The 23,255-nt window shown below is 43.3% G+C and overlaps 1 protein-coding gene across 1 annotated transcript; it reads left to right on the top strand.

Annotated features, from left to right (window-relative positions):
* Positions 1-21,133: 21,133 nt before the first annotated feature.
* LOC308300338 (large ribosomal subunit protein uL11-like) lies at positions 21,134-22,863 on the top strand (the record flags this gene model as incomplete). The annotated part of the gene is made up of 5 exons (XM_080744154.1): positions 21,134-21,202; positions 21,286-21,390; positions 21,534-21,585; positions 22,113-22,175; positions 22,745-22,863. 5 exons carry the CDS (start codon positions 21,134-21,136, stop codon positions 22,861-22,863), a joined length of 408 nt encoding a protein of 135 aa, XP_080600280.1.
* Positions 22,864-23,255: the final 392 nt, after the last annotated feature.

The following is a 23,255-nucleotide window of genomic DNA, read 5'->3' as shown; positions in this document are numbered from 1 at the left end:
CTCTCATTTAGCGCCACCTTCAGGCCAATTTTTCAAAACACATTTTTGGACACTACTCCTACAGATTTTGCCCTAAAATCACGCAAATCGCTACACAGTATGTCTACACTCATGTCATCAAAATGGATCTGTCCCATATAGCGCCACCATCAGGCCGATTTTTTCAAACACATTTTTGGACACTGCTCCTACAGAATTTGCCCTAAAATCACGCAAATCGGTACACAGTATGTCTACACTCATGTCATCAAAATGTGTCTGTCTATCATCGACGTCGAGCACCGCTTGCATGCTCATAGTCAATCTCTGCGTGGTACCGTTCGAAACAAAGCCTCCTGTGCAAAGGCACAAGACACAGATGGCAGTAGAATGAGGTCTCACTCCTTTTCTTGTGTATTTTGCTGCAGATGTAGCAGACCCTTGTAGGGTTTCTCCTTCGTGGTCTGGGCGGTATCTTTTCAGGGACATGGGCTGACCTCCTCACAGTCCGAGAATCGGGCCAGAGGGGTTGGGTGGGTCGCGGGGTGCACCAGGCTTCGACAATGGCTTCGGTGAAGCTCAAGCCAACACAAACACATCAACAACACAGCAACACCTCCCAGATGAAAGCATTGACAAATCAACACTCAAAATGTTATAAAAGTTTCAACATGAACTTACCTCAGTGTGATGAGGAGAGCGTTGGTGTAACACACACACAGAGAGAGAGAGACAGATAATTCCAGTGCCGTTTAGTGTCAGTAGATCAGTAATCCTATAGTTTCATTCGTGTAGTTTTCTTTTTCTTTTTTCGTTGTTTGTGAGCGGGTTTCATGCCCTCACCGCGGAAGCCTAAGGCCCCGGCCGGGCACAGCAAGCGCCCGACGGCTAGCCATGGTTCACCGGTCGCCTCTAGTTCTGGTTCCCGTCGCGAACCAGCCCGATCCTGCCCTGGACACGGGCGAGGTAGAGGGGCTAAAGGGCCTCCATCGAACCCCGGTCCTGGTCAGACCACCATGGATGCCTTTCTAATCGCCAATTTGCCCCGTCCGGAGACGGATACGGAGTACGAGACGGAGGAAGAAGAGGCGGCACCAAAATCAAATGATGTGTACAGGTCCGTGTCCGAGGACTTCTCCGATGCAGATGATGTCATCGGCAGCACTGGTGATGGAAGTGCTTCCATCACCAGTGCTTCTCTGTCAGGCACTGGGACACAGAGACCTTCAAGCAAAGGAACAGGCAAAGGTAAGATAAAAATAATGATATTTTATATATATGTGTATATATATATATATATATATATATATATATATATATATATATACATATAATATATATATATATATATATATATATATATATATATATATATATACATATACACACATATATATATATATACACACATATATATATATAAAATATCATTATTTTTATCTTACCTTTGCCTGTTCCTTTGCTTGAAGGTCTCTGTGTCCCAGTGCCTGACAGAGAAGCACTTCCTTGATCAGCTTCTGAAAACGCATACCAAAATAAAATAAATGATTTACTCCTCAAATTGAATGAAAAGTTCTGTTTCCATGTGTGTGTGTGTGTGTGTGTGTGTGTGTGTGTGTGTGTGTGTGTGTGTGTGTGCACGCGCGCAATGTGTGCTGCATGTGCACAACTTACGCGCAAAGAAAGAGTCATCTTTGCTCTCCGGGGGGTGCCACTCAAAATCACCAGTGCTGCCAATGACATCATCTGCATCGGAGAGGAGAAGTCCTCGGACACGGACCTTGAATTTGATTGAGTGAATAATTTAGCGAAAGTTAGCTCAGGAAAGTAGGCTACGAAGTGATGCGCTGTGAACTTGCACTGACTGCTATCTGCTGTTTTTGAATGGATCAATGATATGGATTAGGATAATACATACATCTCACTCTGGGACTGGGAGAGATAGTGAGTCTCGATATTATCTCTCGGCGACATGGGCATGGCAGAGCGTTCTTCGCGTGGCCTCAATCCGGTGTTTGGGACGGCGAGCCACCGATTCCGGCGTGAGGAGTGCGGGCAGTGGAGCCGTGTCTGCCCGCGGTGTGTGTTGTTGGGACGGCGACGCCGCCTCTTCTTCCTCCGTCTCGTACTCCGTATCCGTCTCCGGACGGGGCAAATTGGCGATTAGAAAGGAATCCATGGTGGTCTGACCAGGACCGGGGTTCGATGGAGGCCCTCTAGCCCCTCTACCTCGCCCGCGTTCAGTGCAGGATCGGGCTGGTTCGCGACGGGAACCAGAACCAGAGGCGACCGGCGAACCATGGCTAGCCGTCGGGCGCTTGCTGCGCCCGGCCGGGGCCTTAGGCTTCCGCGGTGTGGGCATGAAACCCGCTCACAAACAACGAAAAAAGAAAACTACACGAATGAAACTATAGGATTACTGATCTACTGGACACTAAACGGCACTGGAATTATCTGTCTGTCTCTCTCTCTGTATGTGTGTGTTACACCAACGCTCTCCTCCTCACACTGAGGTAAGTTCATGTTGAAACTTTTATAACATTTTGAGTGTTGATTTGTGAATGCTTTCATCGGGGAGGTGTTGCTGTGTTGTTGATGTGTTTGTGTTGGCTTGTTTTGGTATAGAGAGGCCTGAGAGGCCGGGCGGTTGCTACGAGGCTCTGATGTAGCCATTGTTGTCTTGCTGTTTTGGTAAACTTTTGTTGTAGAGACTTTGAACTTTTTTGCGTGTATATGGAGCTGTGTGTGGGTTAGGGTGACTCAGTGCAGCAGGTCACAGCTTTTCAAGTGAAAATGTTTTTGATTCATGCAGAATGGTCTGCTTGAAGATCTGCTTGTTTTGTTTTCATTGTCTGACACCACCACTGCTGCGGCCGCGCCGCACTGTGTCGGCGGAGCCGTGTCCTGATAAATGAGTTCACTTTGGGTTCATGGGGAGGTCGATTTCTCCTTTGTTTTCAAACAAGCTGACTTTGATGTGTGATTTTTAACCACCCTTTTATCATAGCAACATGACATTTTGTCACAGGCTAGGGGAAAGTGTACTTTTGCATAAACCTTGAAAACAGCCCCAACTCGTGAAACTCGGGCGTCGCAGCCTCAGACAATGGAAAAAACTCGGGGAACTCGTGGCGGCGCAGTCAATGAGTTAATTGCCCTTTTGAAAGAGGACAGTTTTTTCAGTGTTTTGATGTAGAATGGTACTCACTGCATGGCAGCCGAATAGTAGAAGGTTCAACTCTGTTAAAATTAAATTTGTGTGAAAAATAGAAAGTTGTTCTTTAAACCAATTATACCTGGACTGACCTAAGCATCCATTAATTAATTGAGTTGATTGATTAAGATAACACGTTGGCAGCTTATCTGACTACTTAAAACGGCCGCCTAATATTGGCCACAGATGATTTTTATCTTTAGAAGGTGTTTTTGTTTGCCAGGGCCGGACTTACCATTGGGCAAGGGTGGGCACATGCCCGGGGGCCTCGGGGGAAGGGGGGGCCAAAAAATAAAAAATAAAATAAATAAATAAATAAATAAATAAATAATATACATATATATATATATATATATATATATATATATATATATATATATATTATTATGACATTTTAAAGTATTGCAATCCAAATAAAGTGATATTTGTGTTTACTTACTGTACATTTTGTTTTATTATGGTAATAACATTGAGAGCTTCTGCTCTGCTGGCCGCACTGCATGTAGCTGCTCTGAAAGCTTAGCGCAGTCTAAAGCCCACCCACTCTATGTATCCGGTACTTTCCACACACATAGGCTACACACATACCACTTCTGTATCCTCTTTAGACCCTTGTAATGAGCCAATGAGGATACACGTGGACGGGGTGGAATTTTTGCGCGCGCACGGGGGCCTCTTCATTTCCCCTTGCCCAGGGGCCTCATGTCATATAAATCCGGGCCTGTTTGTTTCTATAATTGGCCCCAGGTCTAAATGGGTTAAAATGCTGATGGTTTTTAGATTAGATTACTAATTAAACAAGATTACTAATTAAACAATTAAAACCCTAACAGAGGCTTTACAATGATTGTTATTGTCTCATCAATGTGTTTATTCTTTAAACTCCCAAAGTTACTCGAGAGGCAGAACCAGCAAGACAGGGACATTTGGGAGCAGAGAACGCTGGGAGTGCTCCAGACCAAGCTCCAGGAGGTGCAGGATGAAAACTTCTCCCTTCATCGTCCACGACCGGATTGATGTCTTCAGACAGGATTGCTGTTGCTGCGACTACACCCCGAGTCTGTTCCACTTGGACAACTTTGGAGGGCCTGGAAATCAGTTTGATGTCCCATGGGACATGATTTCTCCGTTATGTTCACCACAGGTTCTGTCTCTGTTCTCGAGGGCCGTGGATGAAAACAGAAGACTATGTTTTACGTTTTATTGCACTGTTTACTCCTGGGGTAACAATTTGAACTTGGCAAGTTTGGCAGTTTAGCCCATTATACTATGTAGTTGCCTTAGCTTGGCCTATCATGACTTCGCCATACTGCGCCAATATTATCCTTTTACAAAAAGGTAATTCAACTCTTTATTTGCTTAAGGCAGGGGGATACCAAATACACTGGCCGAGGGTGGGTGCAATCAGGTGTAAGACCCCTCCGAATTCATGCCAGGACCAACAGAGGCGGCTGACCATTTGGCACTCTGGAGGAGCAGCACAGCACCGAAGTGCTCTTCACAGCCCGGTTTGGGGTATTTATTCCAGAGTGCAGTCAACAGACAGCCTAGCAGGCCCTTCCAGGAAGTGGTTGCTAACTAAACCTTATTGGCCAGGTTTCCCAAAGCGATTTTAGCCCATCGTAAGCCCAACATAGCTCACACATGGTCATAGAGACCAAGCCCCGATCGTCATGTTCCCGTGTTCATATGGTTTCGGGCAGAGCGACTTATTTATAGTCCCCTACAACTATACCATCATTAAGATTTCACAAACAAAGTGCTTAATAAAGTCTCACACCTGTCTAAATACGGCACAGCTTTCTATAATTACCCGTATCCTCCGTTTTCTTCCTGCGAACTTAAAATATGGATGTGCGCTAATAATGCCAGGAAATATTCATATTTTAATGTGATCAATTGTATGAGTTTGACCAGAGAGATGATAAACTACCCCCTAAAACACCACTAGAGCGCACCATCGTAACACTGTAAACATAACAGGTCTCTGTATGAAGCTGTGTGAAAAGCCCCTCCTCTATGGGTTTTAAAATGGCGGCGCACCGGAGTACACAACGGTCGGATCTAAACGATTCGTGGCAGATCGTTCACATTGACCTATCGTCCGGGCAAATGGTCGGATGCAGACGCCACACAAAAAAATCGGAATGAAAATCCGACCTACTGAAGCGGCGTTATGGATGTTGTTAGTATGTTAGCAGGCTAACGGCTGGGAGCGGCCTTCTTACACAGACAAGGCCTGAATTCCAGTGACGTCATCAGCGCATCCTTTTTTTCCCACGGTCTATCGTTACAGCCAGTACAAGGTAGGGGAAACCGTTTGCGCCGCTAATATATCGAAAAAAATGCTAAAACATTGCTTTTATATAAAAGTCGATCTGAGAGTCGATCGGCAGAGAGCTCCCTAATAACAATGTTGATCTGGCAGTTGATCTGCGCTGAAAAAGTTAATAAGAAGCCTTTTTCTACCACTTTTTCGAGTCACGTGTTCAAATACTGGATTCTGATTGGCTAAATTCCGGAGGTTATGACAGAACAACTGCCGCAAAGTTGTGTGAGGACTTGTCCGAGATCAATGCGCCTCAGTGTACATCCGGGGACTTCAGGAGGTAGTCGGAACACCTTTCCCCCAACCAACAAATGACCGTGGCAACGGTCCTATGTTTACTAACGTGCATGCTATAGTCGCCGATTTATTTGGATCCAATGCAATCCGCCAACTTTAAAGCCCCTTTTCTCTGAACCTATGCCTTTCTGGAAGCGAACAGCCTCTATTTACGGCCGGAACGGTACTTCTAACTGACGTTAGCTTAGCTGTAAGCTAGACGCATGGATTAGTATGGAGTTGGCGCCATCTGTTGGTGAGTAGAAGATGTTGTTGGTGGAACTATCTGCTGTCTCGCGGAAGTTTTATAGGCAATAATGATTGTAACTTAAGATCCTTGCAAGTTACAACTATGTGTTTTCTTTCATGTATAAGGGAAAAAGTGGTAGAAAAGCTATTTACCACTCGGGGTCGGACATTATGCTCTGATAATGTCCTGTGTGAGGGTGTTATCGGACTCGGCTTCGCCTCGTCCGATCACCCCCTCACACAGGACATTATCAGAGCATAATGTCCTCTCACTCGGGGTAAATTGCTTACTTACTGTCACTGTCTGTTTATCTCAATGGGGTTGGTGCGCATGGGGAACACCAGGAAATACATGGGAAAACAGAACGCTATCGGGTAAAAAGGCTTCCACGGAGGATACGGGTAATTATAGAATGCCGTACCATTTAGACAGTAGTGAGATTTTATTATGCACTTTGTGAAATCTGAATGTTGGTGTAGTTGTAGGGGGCTAAATAAGTCGCTCTGCCCGAACCCAGCTAAACACAGGAACATGACGGTCGGGGCTTGGTCTCTACGACCATGCGTGAGCTACGATGGGCTATAATCGCTTTGGGAAACTCTGCCATTGCTGCTTCACGGAGACAACACCCTTCCATTCCCTATGACACCCTGGCCAAGACTCTTCTCCCTCCTGGCTCACAAGCTGTGGAATGACCTCTGACTCTGTACTTGGCACTCTATTTACCTGACCATTGACTGATGTTTTTTGTTTTTTGTTCTCCAACAATGTACTTGCATTAAAATAAATTTATAAACTAGTCTTGACTTTTTCATGTCTGATTGTTCTGATTTAAATTACATGAAATGTATGTATGAACACAAGAATTGTGTACCCCCAGAATAGGAGGCAACATGACAGCATTCACACAATGAACAGCATTCACACAATGAATTGCAAATAAAGGGTTACAGCAAAGATTATTTCGTCTCGCTTTTGTTTTAGTATCTAAAATTATACAATCTATTTCAGATTTGCTAATCAGAACCTGGAAAGATTGACTATAGTCGTCTGTATGCACCAGCCTATAGTGAGTCAAGCAAAGGGGCTTTTGTATACTATAAGTTTTATACTATAAGATGGTCCAAGTCATCCTATAAGTACTAGTAGTCAGTTGGAGTCATTAACTGGACATTCTTTGATCAAGTATAATGCATGACAGTGGATCATCAGTTTCCATCTGTTTAAATATATATATTCATATATTCAAATCAAACTTTTGCAAGTCAAATCTCTGCTTCTGGGGTCCCTGGAACAACATCCCCCCTCGTCTCCTAAAAGAAGTTTTCTGCTCTGTGGGCCCAACCCTTCTGTCCCTCTTAAACACAAGTCTCCTCTCTGGACATGTCCCAGCCCCATTCAAACATGCAGTTGTGCACCCGTTGTTAAAAAATAAAAACTTAGATCCATCTACCCTCTCAAACTTCAGACCCATCTCCCAGCTACCCTTCCTATCCAAAGTTCTGGAAAAAATAGTATATGCCCAGCTATAATCATTTTTAATCAACCATGATCTCCACGAAAAGTTTCAATCAGGTTTTAAACCGGGCCATAGTACGGAAACAGCCCTTTTAAAAGTTTTTAATGATCTAATTTTATCAGTTGACTCAGGTAGCCCAGCCATTTTAGTTTTGCTTGACCTCTCGGCTGCCTTTGATACAGTGGACCATAGAATCCTGCTCTCACGGCTCGAAAATCAGGTTGGCATCTCTGGAGTCGCCCTAGCCTGGTTTAGGTCCTATCTAACGGATAGGACCTTCTCCGTCCAGCTAGGGGAATTTTCCTCACCAGCAGCTCCCCTCACTTGTGGGGTCCCACAGGGCTCAATTTTGGACCCTCTATTGTTTTTACTATACATGTTGCCTATTGGATCCATCCTAGCCAAACATAATATTGCCTTTCATTGTTACGCTGACGACGTTCAAATTTACATGCCACTCACATCCAATTGCAATAATCCCCTCCAGCCACTGATCAACTGCTTAGACGATATTAAAATCTGGATGGACGCAAATTTCCTACATCTTAACAATAACAAAACCGAAATCATCCTCTTTGGAAACCATCCCACCTCTTCTGTCAATAGCCTAGGTCCCCTCTCATCCAATATTCATAACAGTGCAAAAAACCTTGGCGTTACCTTTGACAGCAATTTCAAATTCGATAAACAGATCAGTTCCACTGTCAAAACCAGCTTTTTCCATTTACGACTGCTTGCCCAAATAAAACCCTATCTACCCCTCAAACAATTTGAAACAGTAATCCATGCCTTTATTACATCTCGACTGGATTATTATGGTATTGACCTGTCCTCTCTCAGGCGCCTACAATTAGTACAAAATGCTGCTGCCCGCCTTCTTACTAGTACCAACAAATTCAATCATATCACACCAGTTCTGGCCTCACTCCACTGGCTCCCCGTCAAATATAGAATAGATTTTAAAATCCTTCTGTTTGCTTTTAAATAAAAAATGGTCTGGCCCCTCCTACATGGCTGATCTTGTAGAGCGCTTAAAAGCCTTTAATTTTCTCAAAAAACGACAGTGCGCCATATATATGGATCATTCATTGACATTGACATTCCCTTTATAGTCTAGTAATTCTAGGAAAAAAATCCACTCAGGTTGCAAAAAAATGTGTTATTTAGTTTCTCAACTGATTCTGACAGGAAATTATGTCTACTAGCCAGGATAAAAAATCTACCATAATCTGCTCACTGCAAATACCCACAGTGGCCAAATCAAGGTGGGCTTCCATCGACTTTCTATACAGGAGGAAAATACCCAGAAAAAAATCTGCTTTAAGTAGGATGTGAGGGGTCTAACTAGGGGTTTGTCATGATGCTGAATCCATTGCAAGCATTTGTTTTGCACAAAAAACATTCCTTGGGCTACAAATGGCCCCAGAAAATGATGATTTAGTGATGAAAAGTGATGAGTCATCACTTTTCATCAGTTTTGTGGGCGTTTTCTGGGGCCAATGAATGTTTTTTGCGCAAAACAAATGCTTGCAATGGATTCAGCATCATGACAAACCCCTAGTTAGACCCCTCACATCCTACTTAAAGCTGATTTTTTTTCTGAGTATTTTCCTCCTGTATAGAAAGTCGATGGGAGCCCAACTTGATTTGGCCACTGTGGGTATTTGGAGTGAGCAGATTATGGTAGATTTTTTATCCTGGCTAGTAGACCTAATTTCCTGTCAGAATCAGTTGAAAAACTAAATAACACAATTTTTTCCAACCTCAGCTTTATTTTTACTGGACTATTAGCACAGCTCCATCAGTTGCGCGGTAACGTGCGCATTGCTTTGAGGGTCCCGGTTTCAGGCAGCAGTGGTTTGCGTCCCAGTTTGAGCGGCTGAAAATATGGTCACCCTACCTTAGGGGGCTTCCAGGGGGTCCCCAACTAAATCCAAAAACATTTGAACAATGCATATCTTGAATGGGTTTTTCAGATGGGGGTCCAACTCCATGGCCGAATACGAATCATTATAGTATTGTATGTCTTTATCTGCCTTGATGAATTGAACACAATAGAAATAAGCCCTCAGGACATTTTGTGTTATCCTTTTAGCATTTTTGTATAACTGTACCTCTACTTTTTGCAAAGTATTCAATCAATCAATGAAAAGGTTTGAGAACCACTGGTCTATAGACATCTGTACGCATGTACAGATGTATATGGTAGAGTCTACAGTCTACCGTGTAGACCCATAATGGGGTCAGTTCTCCATTCCTAAAAGTGCCATTCCTACTGAGGTTAGGGTTAGGTTAGGGAGTGAAGACTTCAATATATTGTCCTAGGCCAAGTCAATGCCTAAGGTGCAGTATAGAGAAAAGTGCTTTCGCCATCTTGTTTTTAAAAAGAAAGAATGTTGCAATTTTAAATTGGGCTGGTTCCCCTAGTTCATAAAAGAGAGATTGTGAGACTGTGCATGGCACGATGGTCAAATTTCGTGAGCCAGAAGTGTTCTTATTTCTGACCGCATACCAATGGCTTTCAGATGTATACATTGTTCATAACTAACAACCCTATTCTCCCCCAATAATAGATCACAGTTATTGTCCACGACATTGCAAGCGGCGCGAAGGCCAGCGGACCTTGGTCCTGCTCTTCGCGCCCGAGCGCCGCAGGCGCGAGTGCCCGCTAAGAGCGGGCCAGGGCCGCGCGGCCGGCGGAGCGCCGCGCGAGTTACGAAGCCGTGGTGGATGTAATCGTTCTATTTATGCCCAGGCCGTAAGGCCTGGGCAAGCGCACGATAAACGCCATGTTAATTTACTTACTTACAATAAGCAGATAAAACATCACAATAATAAACAAGATAATGTGTCAGTACATCAACAGCAATTCAACAGCAGCAACAGCTATTCAACAACAGTAACAGCTATTCACTTTACATTTCAATAGATCCCCTTGGAGATTAAGTAAAGTGGTCCTGACTTATCACACCTTGGGTGAGAAAGACATCTGATGCCCCATCAGGCCCTGTCCTATTGTTCCCCCCAGGGGTGAGATGTGTTGATGATTCTGCTGAGTTTCTATCTGTCTACTGTTCTAGGGACATTAGTCTCCCCTTCATGTTCAGCCCCGCTGGGAACATTGTGTCCAATTTGTCTATCCATCGTCTCTCATGGTGTCTCCTTTGGCCCATGGTCCAATGTGGGTTATGTTCTAGCCCGGTCACAGAGAGGGCTTCTATCCCATGTGTCCTAAAGTGTCGTACAATCACTAATGTGTTTTGTTTGTCATTATTAATATTGTACTTGTGTTGGTTAATTCTATCTGCTATCGTGTTACCTGTCTCTCCTACATATTGTAGGTTGCATTTGCTGCATGTGATCAGGTAGACCGAGTTGGTTGTGTTCTGGTGTATGTTCTGCTTTATTTCATATACTATTTTTGTAGTTTTACTTTTCACCAGCCTTTTGGGTTGAAAGTATTCTGGTGTGCGTGGTGGTCTGTTTGAATCCACCAGTCTGCTTTTAACCAAATAATCCTTAAGAGTTTTGTTCTTTCTGAAGGCAGATATGATTGTGAAGTCCTCCAATAGGCCCTCTGCTCTGTTCTCAAAATTTCTTTTCAATCTGGTGTTTGCTATTCTACTCTGTGTAGAGAAGGTTGTTACGAGGGCAATTTTTGGCCTTTCGTCCCTCTCTCTTATCTGTTGGAACGTATCATAAGCTTTTCTCAGAAATGTCCGTGAGTATCCCCTGTGTCTCAATGCGCTAAAAAGTGTTTTACAGGCTATTCTAAAGTCACTGATTTGAGTACAGATCCTTTTAAACCTTAAAAGTTGTGACTTTACTATTCCTGTGTAACAATGAGCCGGGTGAAAGGATGTCTTGTGTAAAAGTGCATGTGTGTCTGTGGGCTTAAAGAAGACCTTCAGATCCAGCTTTTGGCTAGTTCCAAAATCTGGTCCCTTGAACACTGTTACGTCCAAGAAATCTATTTTCTCTGCACTCAGTACGTACTTGATTGTGATTGACCTGTGGTGTGTGTTCAAAGTGTTGATAAACTCTTTGAAGTCCTCTTCACTATAAGGCCAAATCCCAAATATGTCATCCAGGAATCTATAATAGTGGCTTGGTTGTTGCCTGCATTGCTGTAGAGCTGTCTGTTCCCAAAGGCTCATATAAATGTTGGCAAAACTGGGGGCAAACCTTTTCCCCATAGCTGTGCCCTTTATCTGGAGATAATACTTGTTGTTAAATTCGAAATCATTCTGTGTTAGATTTAGTTCCAGCAATTCCAGCAGTTCTTCATCTGGTCTGCTGCTATCTGGGTACCTTTGGCATGTTTCTCTCACTGCTCGCAATCCAGCCTCCGTTTCAATGTTTGTGTATAATGAATCTATATCAATGGAGAACAGAAAGGCATCCTGTGGAATTGAAATGTCCTTTATTTTCTCCAAAAAATGATATGTATCCTTAATATAGCTGGGATGTCTGGTTGAGAGCGGCTGGAGAAAGTGTTCTATGTACTCAGCGGTGTGATACGTTTCACTAGAACAATCACTTACAATTGGTCTCCCAGGGGGTACTTGGTACGGTATAGTCCAGTTTTCTGGGCTCTTATGTATCTTTGGCAGTAAGTAAAACACTCTGGGTCTAGGAGTGTCTTGACCTAGTAAATAGGTCTCTTGTTTTGCATTAATGTGTCTCTTTCTCCTCAGTTTCTGTATAATCTCTTTGGCTTTGATTGCTGTCTGTTTGTAAATCGGCTCTTCTAGTTGTCTGTAATGGTCAGGGTTGCTGAGCTGCCGTTCACCCTCCAGCAGATATTGGTGTCTGTCCATTAAAACAATGCACGACCCTTTGTCTGCTGGCTTAATAACTATGTCTTTGTTATTCGCTAATGATCTAAGTGCGGCCACTTGTAATTTCGTCAGATTGTCTTTTTCCCTAAAGTGTGCTGGGATACTGTTAATACAAATTTGGTCAGCTGTAATCAGCTGTTTTAGGCTGTTTGGGAGACTCCCGTTTGCGGGTTCCCAATTTGATTTTGGCTGGAAGGGTGGGATTTCCTCCTCGTTTCCTACCCCAAAGTGGGTAGCCAATTTCAGCCTTCTGTGAAATATTGCCATGTCTTTCTTGAGAGTTTTGGTTTGGTTTTTGTAAATGTCTAGCGTAGGTACAAATGAGAGTCCCATTTCTAACAATTCCCTTTCATGTTGATTCGGCTGGAAATAGTTGGATAAATTAATGAGGTTACTCATTTTATCCGTATCAGGCCCCGTTTGATTTTGGCTTGTGGGGCGATCTAGTTTAAACAAGCTAGCCAGTGGGTCAGCATATGTTCGCCTGTCTTGTCCTTCCAGTGGATAAGAGCGTCATCAGTTTCGAAATCCCTTTCATCTAATTTGGGAATGAAATTAGCTTTTTCTATCTCCATGTTTAAGTTTTCTAAAATCCTTTTTTCCCCATGGTGTAGACTATCTGAAAAGTTAATTAGTGGCATGTGTATCTTGGCATGTGGGAACGTATCCTGGGCCATTGTGAGAAGTGTCGCAATGCTTTTCTTACCTGAGACAGTGGTCCCTGCCTCTTTGTTGTTGATTCCGAGTGAAATAATGCAGTGTGCTACTTCCGTGTTGATTCTTGTTCTCTTCAGTAAATCCACTGCGTTGATGAACTTCATCCCTGAATAGGACTCGATTTGTAAATCCTTTCGTGAAAAGGCCGGCATCCTAGCGAGGTTTGAGTCTCCGAAGATGAGTATTCTTCTGTTTGGTCGTAGTGCCCAGTGGTTTGTGCTATTTTTCTTCCCTTTTCGGTGGTATCCTGGTTTTTTCAGTTGTTCCATTCTTCTCTCTGATCGTCTGTGATTGGTGTTGTTTTCTGCGGTGGGGCCCGTGTTTTCCCTTGGATCCTGGTCTGTTTCCTGTGGTCTTCTTGGGCAGGTTCTTCTGTTGGTTCTCTGTGGTTGTGGTGTGCTCTCTGGAGTCCTTCTTTCTTCTGTGTCCTGGCTTGGTTCCATGGTGATTAAATCCGGGTCTTCTTGTTGGTTATTTCTTTTCTTCTTTTGTTTCTTCTGAGGAGGGTTTTTTGGTGGTTGTCTCGTCAGGTCTGGGAAATCCTCCTGCGATAAGTGGTGCAGTTGTACTGCTGTTGTCCTTCTTCTGGTTGGTCTTGGAACTGTAGGAGAAGGGGGGGAGGGGGAGCTGGAAGGAGGCAAGGGTAGGGAGGGGGACACTGGGATTGGAAGGGGAGGAGGGGGGGATGGGTTTGTAGGAAGGGAGGGTGGTGTGTGTGTGTTCTCTGTTGTTGTGTTCTCTGTTGTTGTGTGTGTGTTCTCTGTTGTTGTGTTTTCTAACATCTCTGTGACTATTTCTCGGGCCTTGTTTATTGCGGTTTCTTTCAGTCTTTTACCTAGATTTTTCTTTGCCCACTTGCTAGCTATCAAAAATGCTTTGTGTCCGTCTGTTAAGCAGAGGGCTAGCTCTTCTTTTGTGGTTCTGATTAGATCTGTGTAATGTTCTCCCAGCATTATCAGCGTTGTACTGCACCAGTTTCTAGCATTCCCTTCTAGCCCTAGTGTTGTTTGTGGTGATGGCTGTGCTGGTTTGATTAAATTAATTAATTCTTGTGTTTTTCTAATGATACCTATTGGTGGTCTGCCAGAATCAGTTACATTCTGCAGATGGTGTGTTGCGGTTATCAATTTGTTCATTACTCTAATTGTCTTCCTAAAGTTATCAATTTCTGCAGTGTTTGTATGGTTGTGTGTGTGTGTGTTGTTCCTCACCCTACTCACCTGTTCGTGTCTGTTTGGTCTGTTGTCCCACCGGGGAGGCCGCTGTTGGGACCCAGGTTCCCTCCATTGTCCCACTCCTCTGGGACGATGGCCTGTTCCCTGAGGGTGCCCTCTGGGTCTGTGGTCTGTTCTGACCGGTCCCTGTTGGAACGATGGTTCCTGTCTGGGATGGTGGTCCGTTCTCTCAGGGTTCTGTCTGGGCCTAGAAGGCCCCCAGTTCCCCTGGTTCTCTGCTCTCCTGTGGTCTCTTCCGTGATGCATGCTACGTTTCGGACTGGTTTGTCCTTCGTCAGGCAATTGATTCTGTTAAAGAATGATTTGATGTCCCCTGGTCTCCAGTCTTGTTGTTCTCATCCAATGGAGAGGTGTTTTTCTCTCCTCTTTGTTCTGTCTTTTTAGAAATGATTTGAGGAGTTCCTAAAGTTTGGAGTCTCCTGATAAAAAATGATTGAAAGTGATTGGACTATTTGCTAATTCTTTCTTTTTTAACTCAGAGGTACTAGCAAAGGTTAGGTTAGGGAGTGAAGACTTCAATATATTGTCCTAGGCCAAGTCAATGCCTAAGGTGCAGTATAGAGAAAAGTGCTTTCGCCATCTTGTTTTTAAAAAGAAAGAATGTTGCAATTTTAAATTGGGCTGGTTCCCCTAGTTCATAAAAGAGAGATTGTGAGACTGTGCATGGCACGATGGTCAAATTTCGTGAGCCAGAAGTGTTCTTATTTCTGACCGCATACCAATGGCTTTCAGATGTATACATTGTTCATAACTAACAACCCTATTCTCCCCCAATAATAGATCACAGTTATTGTCCACGACATTGCAAGCGGCGCGAAGGCCAGCGGACCTTGGTCCTGCTCTTCGCGCCCGAGCGCCGCAGGCGCGAGTGCCCGCGAAGAGCGGGCCAGGGCCGCGCGGCCGGCGGAGCGCCGCGCGAGTTACGAAGCCGTGGTGGATGTAATCGTTCTATTTATGCCCAGGCCGTAAGGCCTGGGCAAGCGCACGATAAACGCCATGTTAATTTACTTACTTACAATAAGCAGATAAAACATCACAATAATAAACAAGATAATGTGTCAGTACATCAACAGCAATTCAACAGCAGCAACAGCTATTCAACAACAGTAACAGCTATTCACTTTACATTTCAATAGATCCCCTTGGAGATTAAGTAAAGTGGTCCTGACTTATCACACCTTGGGTGAGAAAGACATCTGATGCCCCATCAGGCCCTGTCCTATTGTTCCCCCCAGGGGTGAGATGTGTTGATGATTCTGCTGAGTTTCTATCTGTCTACTGTTCTAGGGACATTAGTCTCCCCTTCATGTTCAGCCCCGCTGGGAACATTGTGTCCAATTTGTCTATCCATCGTCTCTCATGGTGTCTCCTTTGGCCCATGGTCCAATGTGGGTTATGTTCTAGCCCGGTCACAGAGAGGGCTTCTATCCCATGTGTCCTAAAGTGTCGTACAATCACTAATGTGTTTTGTTTGTCATTATTAATATTGTACTTGTGTTGGTTAATTCTATCTGCTATCGTGTTACCTGTCTCTCCTACATATTGTAGGTTGCATTTGCTGCATGTGATCAGGTAGACCGAGTTGGTTGTGTTCTGGTGTATGTTCTGCTTTATTTCATATACTATTTTTGTAGTTTTACTTTTCACCAGCCTTTTGGGTTGAAAGTATTCTGGTGTGCGTGGTGGTCTGTTTGAATCCACCAGTCTGCTTTTAACCAAATAATCCTTAAGAGTTTTGTTCTTTCTGAAGGCAGATATGATTGTGAAGTCCTCCAATAGGCCCTCTGCTCTGTTCTCAAAATTTCTTTTCAATCTGGTGTTTGCTATTCTACTCTGTGTAGAGAAGGTTGTTACGAGGGCAATTTTTGGCCTTTCGTCCCTCTCTCTTATCTGTTGGAACGTATCATAAGCTTTTCTCAGAAATGTCCGTGAGTATCCCCTGTGTCTCAATGCGCTAAAAAGTGTTTTACAGGCTATTCTAAAGTCACTGATTTGAGTACAGATCCTTTTAAACCTTAAAAGTTGTGACTTTACTATTCCTGTGTAACAATGAGCTGGGTGAAAGGATGTCTTGTGTAAAAGTGCATGTGTGTCTGTGGGCTTAAAGAAGACCTTCAGATCCAGCTTTTGGCTAGTTCCAAAATCTGGTCCCTTGAACACTGTTACGTCCAAGAAATCTATTTTCTCTGCACTCAGTACGTACTTGATTGTGATTGACCTGTGGTGTGTGTTCAAAGTGTTGATAAACTCTTTGAAGTCCTCTTCACTATAAGGCCAAATCCCAAATATGTCATCCAGGAATCTATAATAGTGGCTTGGTTGTTGCCTGCATTGCTGTAGAGCTGTCTGTTCCCAAAGGCTCATATAAATGTTGGCAAAACTGGGGGCAAACCTTTTCCCCATAGCTGTGCCCTTTATCTGGAGATAATACTTGTTGTTAAATTCGAAATCATTCTGTGTTAGATTTAGTTCCAGCAATTCCAGCAGTTCTTCATCTGGTCTGCTGCTATCTGGGTACCTTTGGCATGTTTCTCTCACTGCTCGCAATCCAGCCTCCGTTTCAATGTTTGTGTATAATGAATCTATATCAATGGAGAACAGAAAGGCATCCTGTGGAATTGAAATGTCCTTTATTTTCTCCAAAAAATGATATGTATCCTTAATATAGCTGGGATGTCTGGTTGAGAGCGGCTGGAGAAAGTGTTCTATGTACTCAGCGGTGTGATACGTTTCACTAGAACAATCACTTACAATTGGTCTCCCAGGGGGTACTTGGTACGGTATAGTCCAGTTTTCTGGGCTCTTATGTATCTTTGGCAGTAAGTAAAACACTCTGGGTCTAGGAGTGTCTTGACCTAGTAAATAGGTCTCTTGTTTTGCATTAATGTGTCTCTTTCTCCTCAGTTTCTGTATAATCTCTTTGGCTTTGATTGCTGTCTGTTTGTAAATCGGCTCTTCTAGTTGTCTGTAATGGTCAGGGTTGCTGAGCTGCCGTTCACCCTCCAGCAGATATTGGTGTCTGTCCATTAAAACAATGCACGACCCTTTGTCTGCTGGCTTAATAACTATGTCTTTGTTATTCGCTAATGATCTAAGTGCGGCCACTTGTAATTTCGTCAGATTGTCTTTTTCCCTAAAGTGTGCTGGGATACTGTTAATACAAATTTGGTCAGCTGTAATCAGCTGTTTTAGGCTGTTTGGGAGACTCCCGTTTGCGGGTTCCCAATTTGATTTTGGCTGGAAGGGTGGGATTTCCTCCTCGTTTCCTACCCCAAAGTGGGTAGCCAATTTCAGCCTTCTGTGAAATATTGCCATGTCTTTCTTGAGAGTTTTGGTTTGGTTTTTGTAAATGTCTAGCGTAGGTACAAATGAGAGTCCCATTTCTAACAATTCCCTTTCATGTTGATTCGGCTGGAAATAGTTGGATAAATTAATGAGGTTACTCATTTTATCCGTATCAGGCCCCGTTTGATTTTGGCTTGTGGGGCGATCTAGTTTAAACAAGCTAGCCAGTGGGTCAGCATATGTTCGCCTGTCTTGTCCTTCCAGTGGATAAGAGCGTCATCAGTTTCGAAATCCCTTTCATCTAATTTGGGAATGAAATTAGCTTTTTCTATCTCCATGTTTAAGTTTTCTAAAATCCTTTTTTCCCCATGGTGTAGACTATCTGAAAAGTTAATTAGTGGCATGTGTATCTTGGCATGTGGGAACGTATCCTGGGCCATTGTGAGAAGTGTCGCAATGCTTTTCTTACCTGAGACAGTGGTCCCTGCCTCTTTGTTGTTGATTCCGAGTGAAATAATGCAGTGTGCTACTTCCGTGTTGATTCTTGTTCTCTTCAGTAAATCCACTGCGTTGATGAACTTCATCCCTGAATAGGACTCGATTTGTAAATCCTTTCGTGAAAAGGCCGGCATCCTAGCGAGGTTTGAGTCTCCGAAGATGAGTATTCTTCTGTTTGGTCGTAGTGCCCAGTGGTTTGTGCTATTTTTCTTCCCTTTTCGGTGGTATCCTGGTTTTTTCAGTTGTTCCATTCTTCTCTCTGATCGTCTGTGATTGGTGTTGTTTTCTGCGGTGGGGCCCGTGTTTTCCCTTGGATCCTGGTCTGTTTCCTGTGGTCTTCTTGGGCAGGTTCTTCTGTTGGTTCTCTGTGGTTGTGGTGTGCTCTCTGGAGTCCTTCTTTCTTCTGTGTCCTGGCTTGGTTCCATGGTGATTAAATCCGGGTCTTCTTGTTGGTTATTTCTTTTCTTCTTTTGTTTCTTCTGAGGAGGGTTTTTTGGTGGTTGTCTCGTCAGGTCTGGGAAATCCTCCTGCGATAAGTGGTGCAGTTGTACTGCTGTTGTCCTTCTTCTGGTTGGTCTTGGAACTGTAGGAGAAGGGGGGGAGGGGGAGCTGGAAGGAGGCAAGGGTAGGGAACATACCCCTACCCGTTGGTAAGATTAATCGATTTTCGTCTTTTTTTCTCCCCAAATTTGGGTGTTTCTTTGATCTCCAAAGCAGCTAAGATGGCGGGTGCTCGCCGCACCGCTGCCAGGAGGATGCTAAATGGATGGTTTTCAGGTGTCACACGTTTTATACAGAAATCATTAGTTACTTTACTTTACACCACCCCCGCGACAACTTCAAGCTAATTGTAGGCTACTTTAATCAGTGGCTACTACTTTGCATAACAGTTTTCTATAGTGTTAGCTAGAATGTGTGCGTCCTCATCCACTGTACTATAAAGCAGGACACAGTTTATAGTTGGGTCTAAAATGGCAGTTCCGTGACCGTGGAGAGCAAAGGTCCGTTTTTCAATGGATTTGTCATCTAGGAGGGTTATTAAACACATTTGGCCGGGGTGTCTACACTATAAAGGAAGAAATGACTCCCAAAAAATCTGTTTTAAGTGGGATGTGAGGGGTCAAACTAGGGGTTTTTAATTATTCTGAAACCATTGCAAGCATTTGTTTGGCATGAAAAACATCCCTTGGGCAAGAAATGGGCCCACAATACGATGGTTTAGTGATGAGTTATCAATTTTTTGGGTTTTTAGCCCAAGGAATGTTTTTCATGCAAAACAAATGCTTGCAATGGATTCAGAATAATTAAAAACCCCTAGTTTGACCCCTTACATCCCACTTAAAGCAGATTTTTTGGGAGTCATTTTTGCCTGTGTATAGCAAGTGAATGAGACTGGAAATTACCCTAGCTGTCAAACATTTTCCCAGCCATTTTAAAAAAGACACCCCGGCCAAATGTGTTTAATAACCCTCCTAGATGACAAATCCATTGAGAAACGGACCTTTGCTCTCCACGGTCACCGAACTGCCATTTTAGACCCAACTCAGAGTACCAAGTACCAAGTATACCTGTCAAAATACTTTATAAACATTAAGGATGTCCATAATTACAACACCAGAGGCAGCGCCATAGATCACTTTCAAGTCAACCCAGAGTCAAAACCAACAAAGGGTCAAACTCTTTTTTCTGCTATACCACCAAAATGTGGAAAGTCTTACCGAAGGCCATAAAGGAGTGTGGATCACTAGGATCCTTTAAAATTGCCCTGAAAAACCACTTACAGGCAGCAGCCGGAAAAAAAACTAACCTAGCCAACCCTACCCTCCCCTGCCCCTTCTTTGTATATACTTACTGTTTGTTATGAATTACTGTTTTCCCTTTTTTTTGTTCTCTCATTTTTCTTTTCTTTACATATCTACTGCATAGTACTGTGTTCTATTCGTCTGTCATTCAATGTTATATGAGATACTTAAATGGTTTCCTGTGGAAATAAGCTTAGTCTTTTCATGGATCTCCTTTTAGTAGACCTTGTACCAGTGAACTGTACCGTCATGAAACTGTACCTTTTCCTATGCAAACTTCTAATAAAGTCTTCAATCAATCAAAGACGCTTTTAATCCAAAGCACATAGCCCACCCTATGTCCACCCTATGTTCCCCAGGTTCTATGTTCCCCTCTATAGCCCCTTTTCGACTGCAGCTTTAGCACCACACCACACCACACTACACCACACCACAACGCACCACATACAAATATCTACATTTTCCATTACACAAAAGTACCCCTATCGGTAAGAAACATTTTTACCATTTTAACTGTGATTATAATACAAGATCAATTTGTATTACAACTATCCTAAATTATAATACACTATAATGGATTATAACTGTGATTACAATACACTATAAAGTATTAATGTATTACTATGATAATTATAATACACTATAATAGGTTATAATAGTGGTTATAACACAATAGAATCTATTATCATGTATTACAACTATATCCTGGTGGTCTAAATGAAAAGTCAGTGAGTGATCAGTAATTATGAAGTGCATGGCCCTGTTTGGCCTAGCTCAGACCTACTCTGGAGTGGATACTTTTTAGTACCACGTTTAGTACCACTTTCACACCACTCTACCCAGGTCCTTGAAGTGGAAAACCTGTCACAAGTGGGTGGTGTGCTGTGGTGTGGAGTGGAGTGGTGTGGTGTTGGGCCTGTGGAAAAGGGGCTTATGTTCCCCACCTCACAGCAGCGAGGTTATGGTTAGGGTTAGGGGTAGGTTTAGGTAGTAAGAAAGTGGGGAACAGAACCTGGGGAACATAGGTACGGTCCCGTTTCCAGTGGTGACTGCATGTTCATGTGTCGATGTGCGTGTCCTCATACATGGCTCTATTACTGTGGTAATAGTGTAGTGTGTAGGCTTTACTGTTTGAGATTCGTTCAAAGCAAACTTTGTTTCTGTGAATTGTCATTTACAGTGACGCAAATGACTTGCCTAGGAGGAAATTTTAGAAGCATCTCCACCAACTTCAATGGGAATGGTGGTGATCACAAGGTGAGTTGTACCGTATCTTCACACATTTGGGGCTGTATATGAATAGTTTGAAAACAAGGCTCTAACTTATGTTCTGTTTTCAGGATCAAAAGAAACTTTGCCATGAAATCACAGAGGTCACTGGCGTGAACTGGAAAGGCTTTGAGGTGACACTGACGGTGTCCATCACCAATCGCGAGAAGGCAAAGGTACGTAGAAACACTTCCACATGTCTTCTCCTGATCTTTATCTTACTCATACAGGTATATTCTGGTTCAGATTAAATCAAACTGATTATGTGGGATGATTTGGGTTGATGGTGGCTTAAGGAGCTGATTTTTCTTTGTTGTAGATTGAGTTGTTTGCCCTGCACGAGTCCCCTCGCAACAAGAGTTTAAAGGACAGTAAGTTCAATGCTGTAGCACTTACAGATCTTTAGTCCATCATTGTTTAAACTTGACATTAGTGCTAGTTATTGCCTTTCCCTTCTAAAGAGTAGGACTAATTTATACTATGTTGCACAATGGTTTTGTTTGACCAAAATAACTGTTTTTTTAAGCTAATGAAACTTGTGCTATGGAGTGTAAATCGAGTTTAAAGGCACCAGCAGATGGAGTCAGTAGTTGCTTCCTGTTTGTAAGGATGGGACGACATGTTTGCTCTATCAGTCATTTAATTGGTTTGGTTTGGTTTGGTTTTTATTGTATGGCAGCCTCCCGCCACTATGCCTTTCTGTCAGAGTGACTGAGTATAATCCAGTGGAGGCTCAGATAGACCCAGCTCTAGAAACATCCACATGTGCCTACACGAATGGACAACTCTGTGCCTCTACGTGCAAATGGGGACCTAAATGTTTGGAATTTAATCAAGTACCTGCCATCTCTCTCTGAATATGTTGGATTGACATTGAATGCATGTTCTTTGCTTACAGTCAAGAATGGAAATCTCACGTTTGATCACGTCGTGGACATTGCTCGAGCCTTGAGACTCAAGGGTCAGTCGCGTGCAAGGCACCTCTCTGGTATGTTGTATATTTATGTATGTATGAAAATGGCATTCCACTTTGTAATGAACAAGCAGACACGCATTAAATACACAAACAGATCTTTATTCATGAGCTAAGTAGGTCGGGAGTGGCTTATTGTCGGTAACAGCCTGTAACACGCGGGAGTCTGTCCCCGTTACAATGCGCTAGACCCCTGGGAGATGGACTGCTGAGGTGGAGCGCCACACCTACCATCAGCTCCCAGTACTTGCCGCACGACAAGCCGTGCTACTCATACGCTGAGTTGAACCCATGACCTTGCGGTACAGAGGCGAGAGCTCTACCGACTGACAGCCCCCATCTACAAACTCACAACATATTTGTAGGATTTGTGTACAATGTTGCACTCTAGTGGATCCAATGAGGTTGAGCTATCTTCGTAAATTAAATATCTTTAATCCAGTGGAGGCTGAAATTGGCCCAGCTCTAGGAAGCAGGGCTGCCTACATCAATGAGCAACATGAATTTCTCCAAAGTCTAAAAATCTAAAATTATCTTAATCTTTTCCATCCTCCCAGGAACCATCAAGGAGGTTCTGTCTTTCGCAGAGGATCTCGGCTGCAGAATTGATTGGGCTACTCCTCTTTCTGTCATTGCTGACATCAAGAATCGCACATTGGTGTGTCCACGGCAATGAATGGAGCTGATTTTATTTTGTTTTGTCTGCAAGGAGTTCTTTTTTTTGTATGTGTTGTATCATACACTGCCTCATTTGAAAAGTCTGTTGTTTCCGAGCGCCCTGCCGGTCGCTTATACTGGAAGTTATGTTAGTTCATAGTTATGCATGTTTTCCTTTGTAACTCAGTGATAAAGTAGTTTGGATTTAACGTGTATGCAAGGAAAACATAATACGTACAGTATGTATACCTGTATACTTGTATATCGGGGGTACAAACAAACAATGAGATGTGCCTTTGCAATGCCCATTCACGGGAGCTAAAGAAGTACCTCCTCCCCAGAGGGTTAAAATGAGGACATAGGAGGGAGACGACAGGGGGAAGAAATAACCCAGAACCACCTCCTAACAGA

Source organism: Nannobrachium achirus (assembly GCF_963921795.1).
Source record: "Nannobrachium achirus genome assembly, chromosome: 16".
In the NCBI taxonomy this organism is placed as follows: domain Eukaryota; kingdom Metazoa; phylum Chordata; class Actinopteri; order Myctophiformes; family Myctophidae; genus Nannobrachium; species Nannobrachium achirus.
Note: the sequence above shows the minus strand (reverse complement) of the source record. Positions and strands in the feature narration are given on the sequence as shown.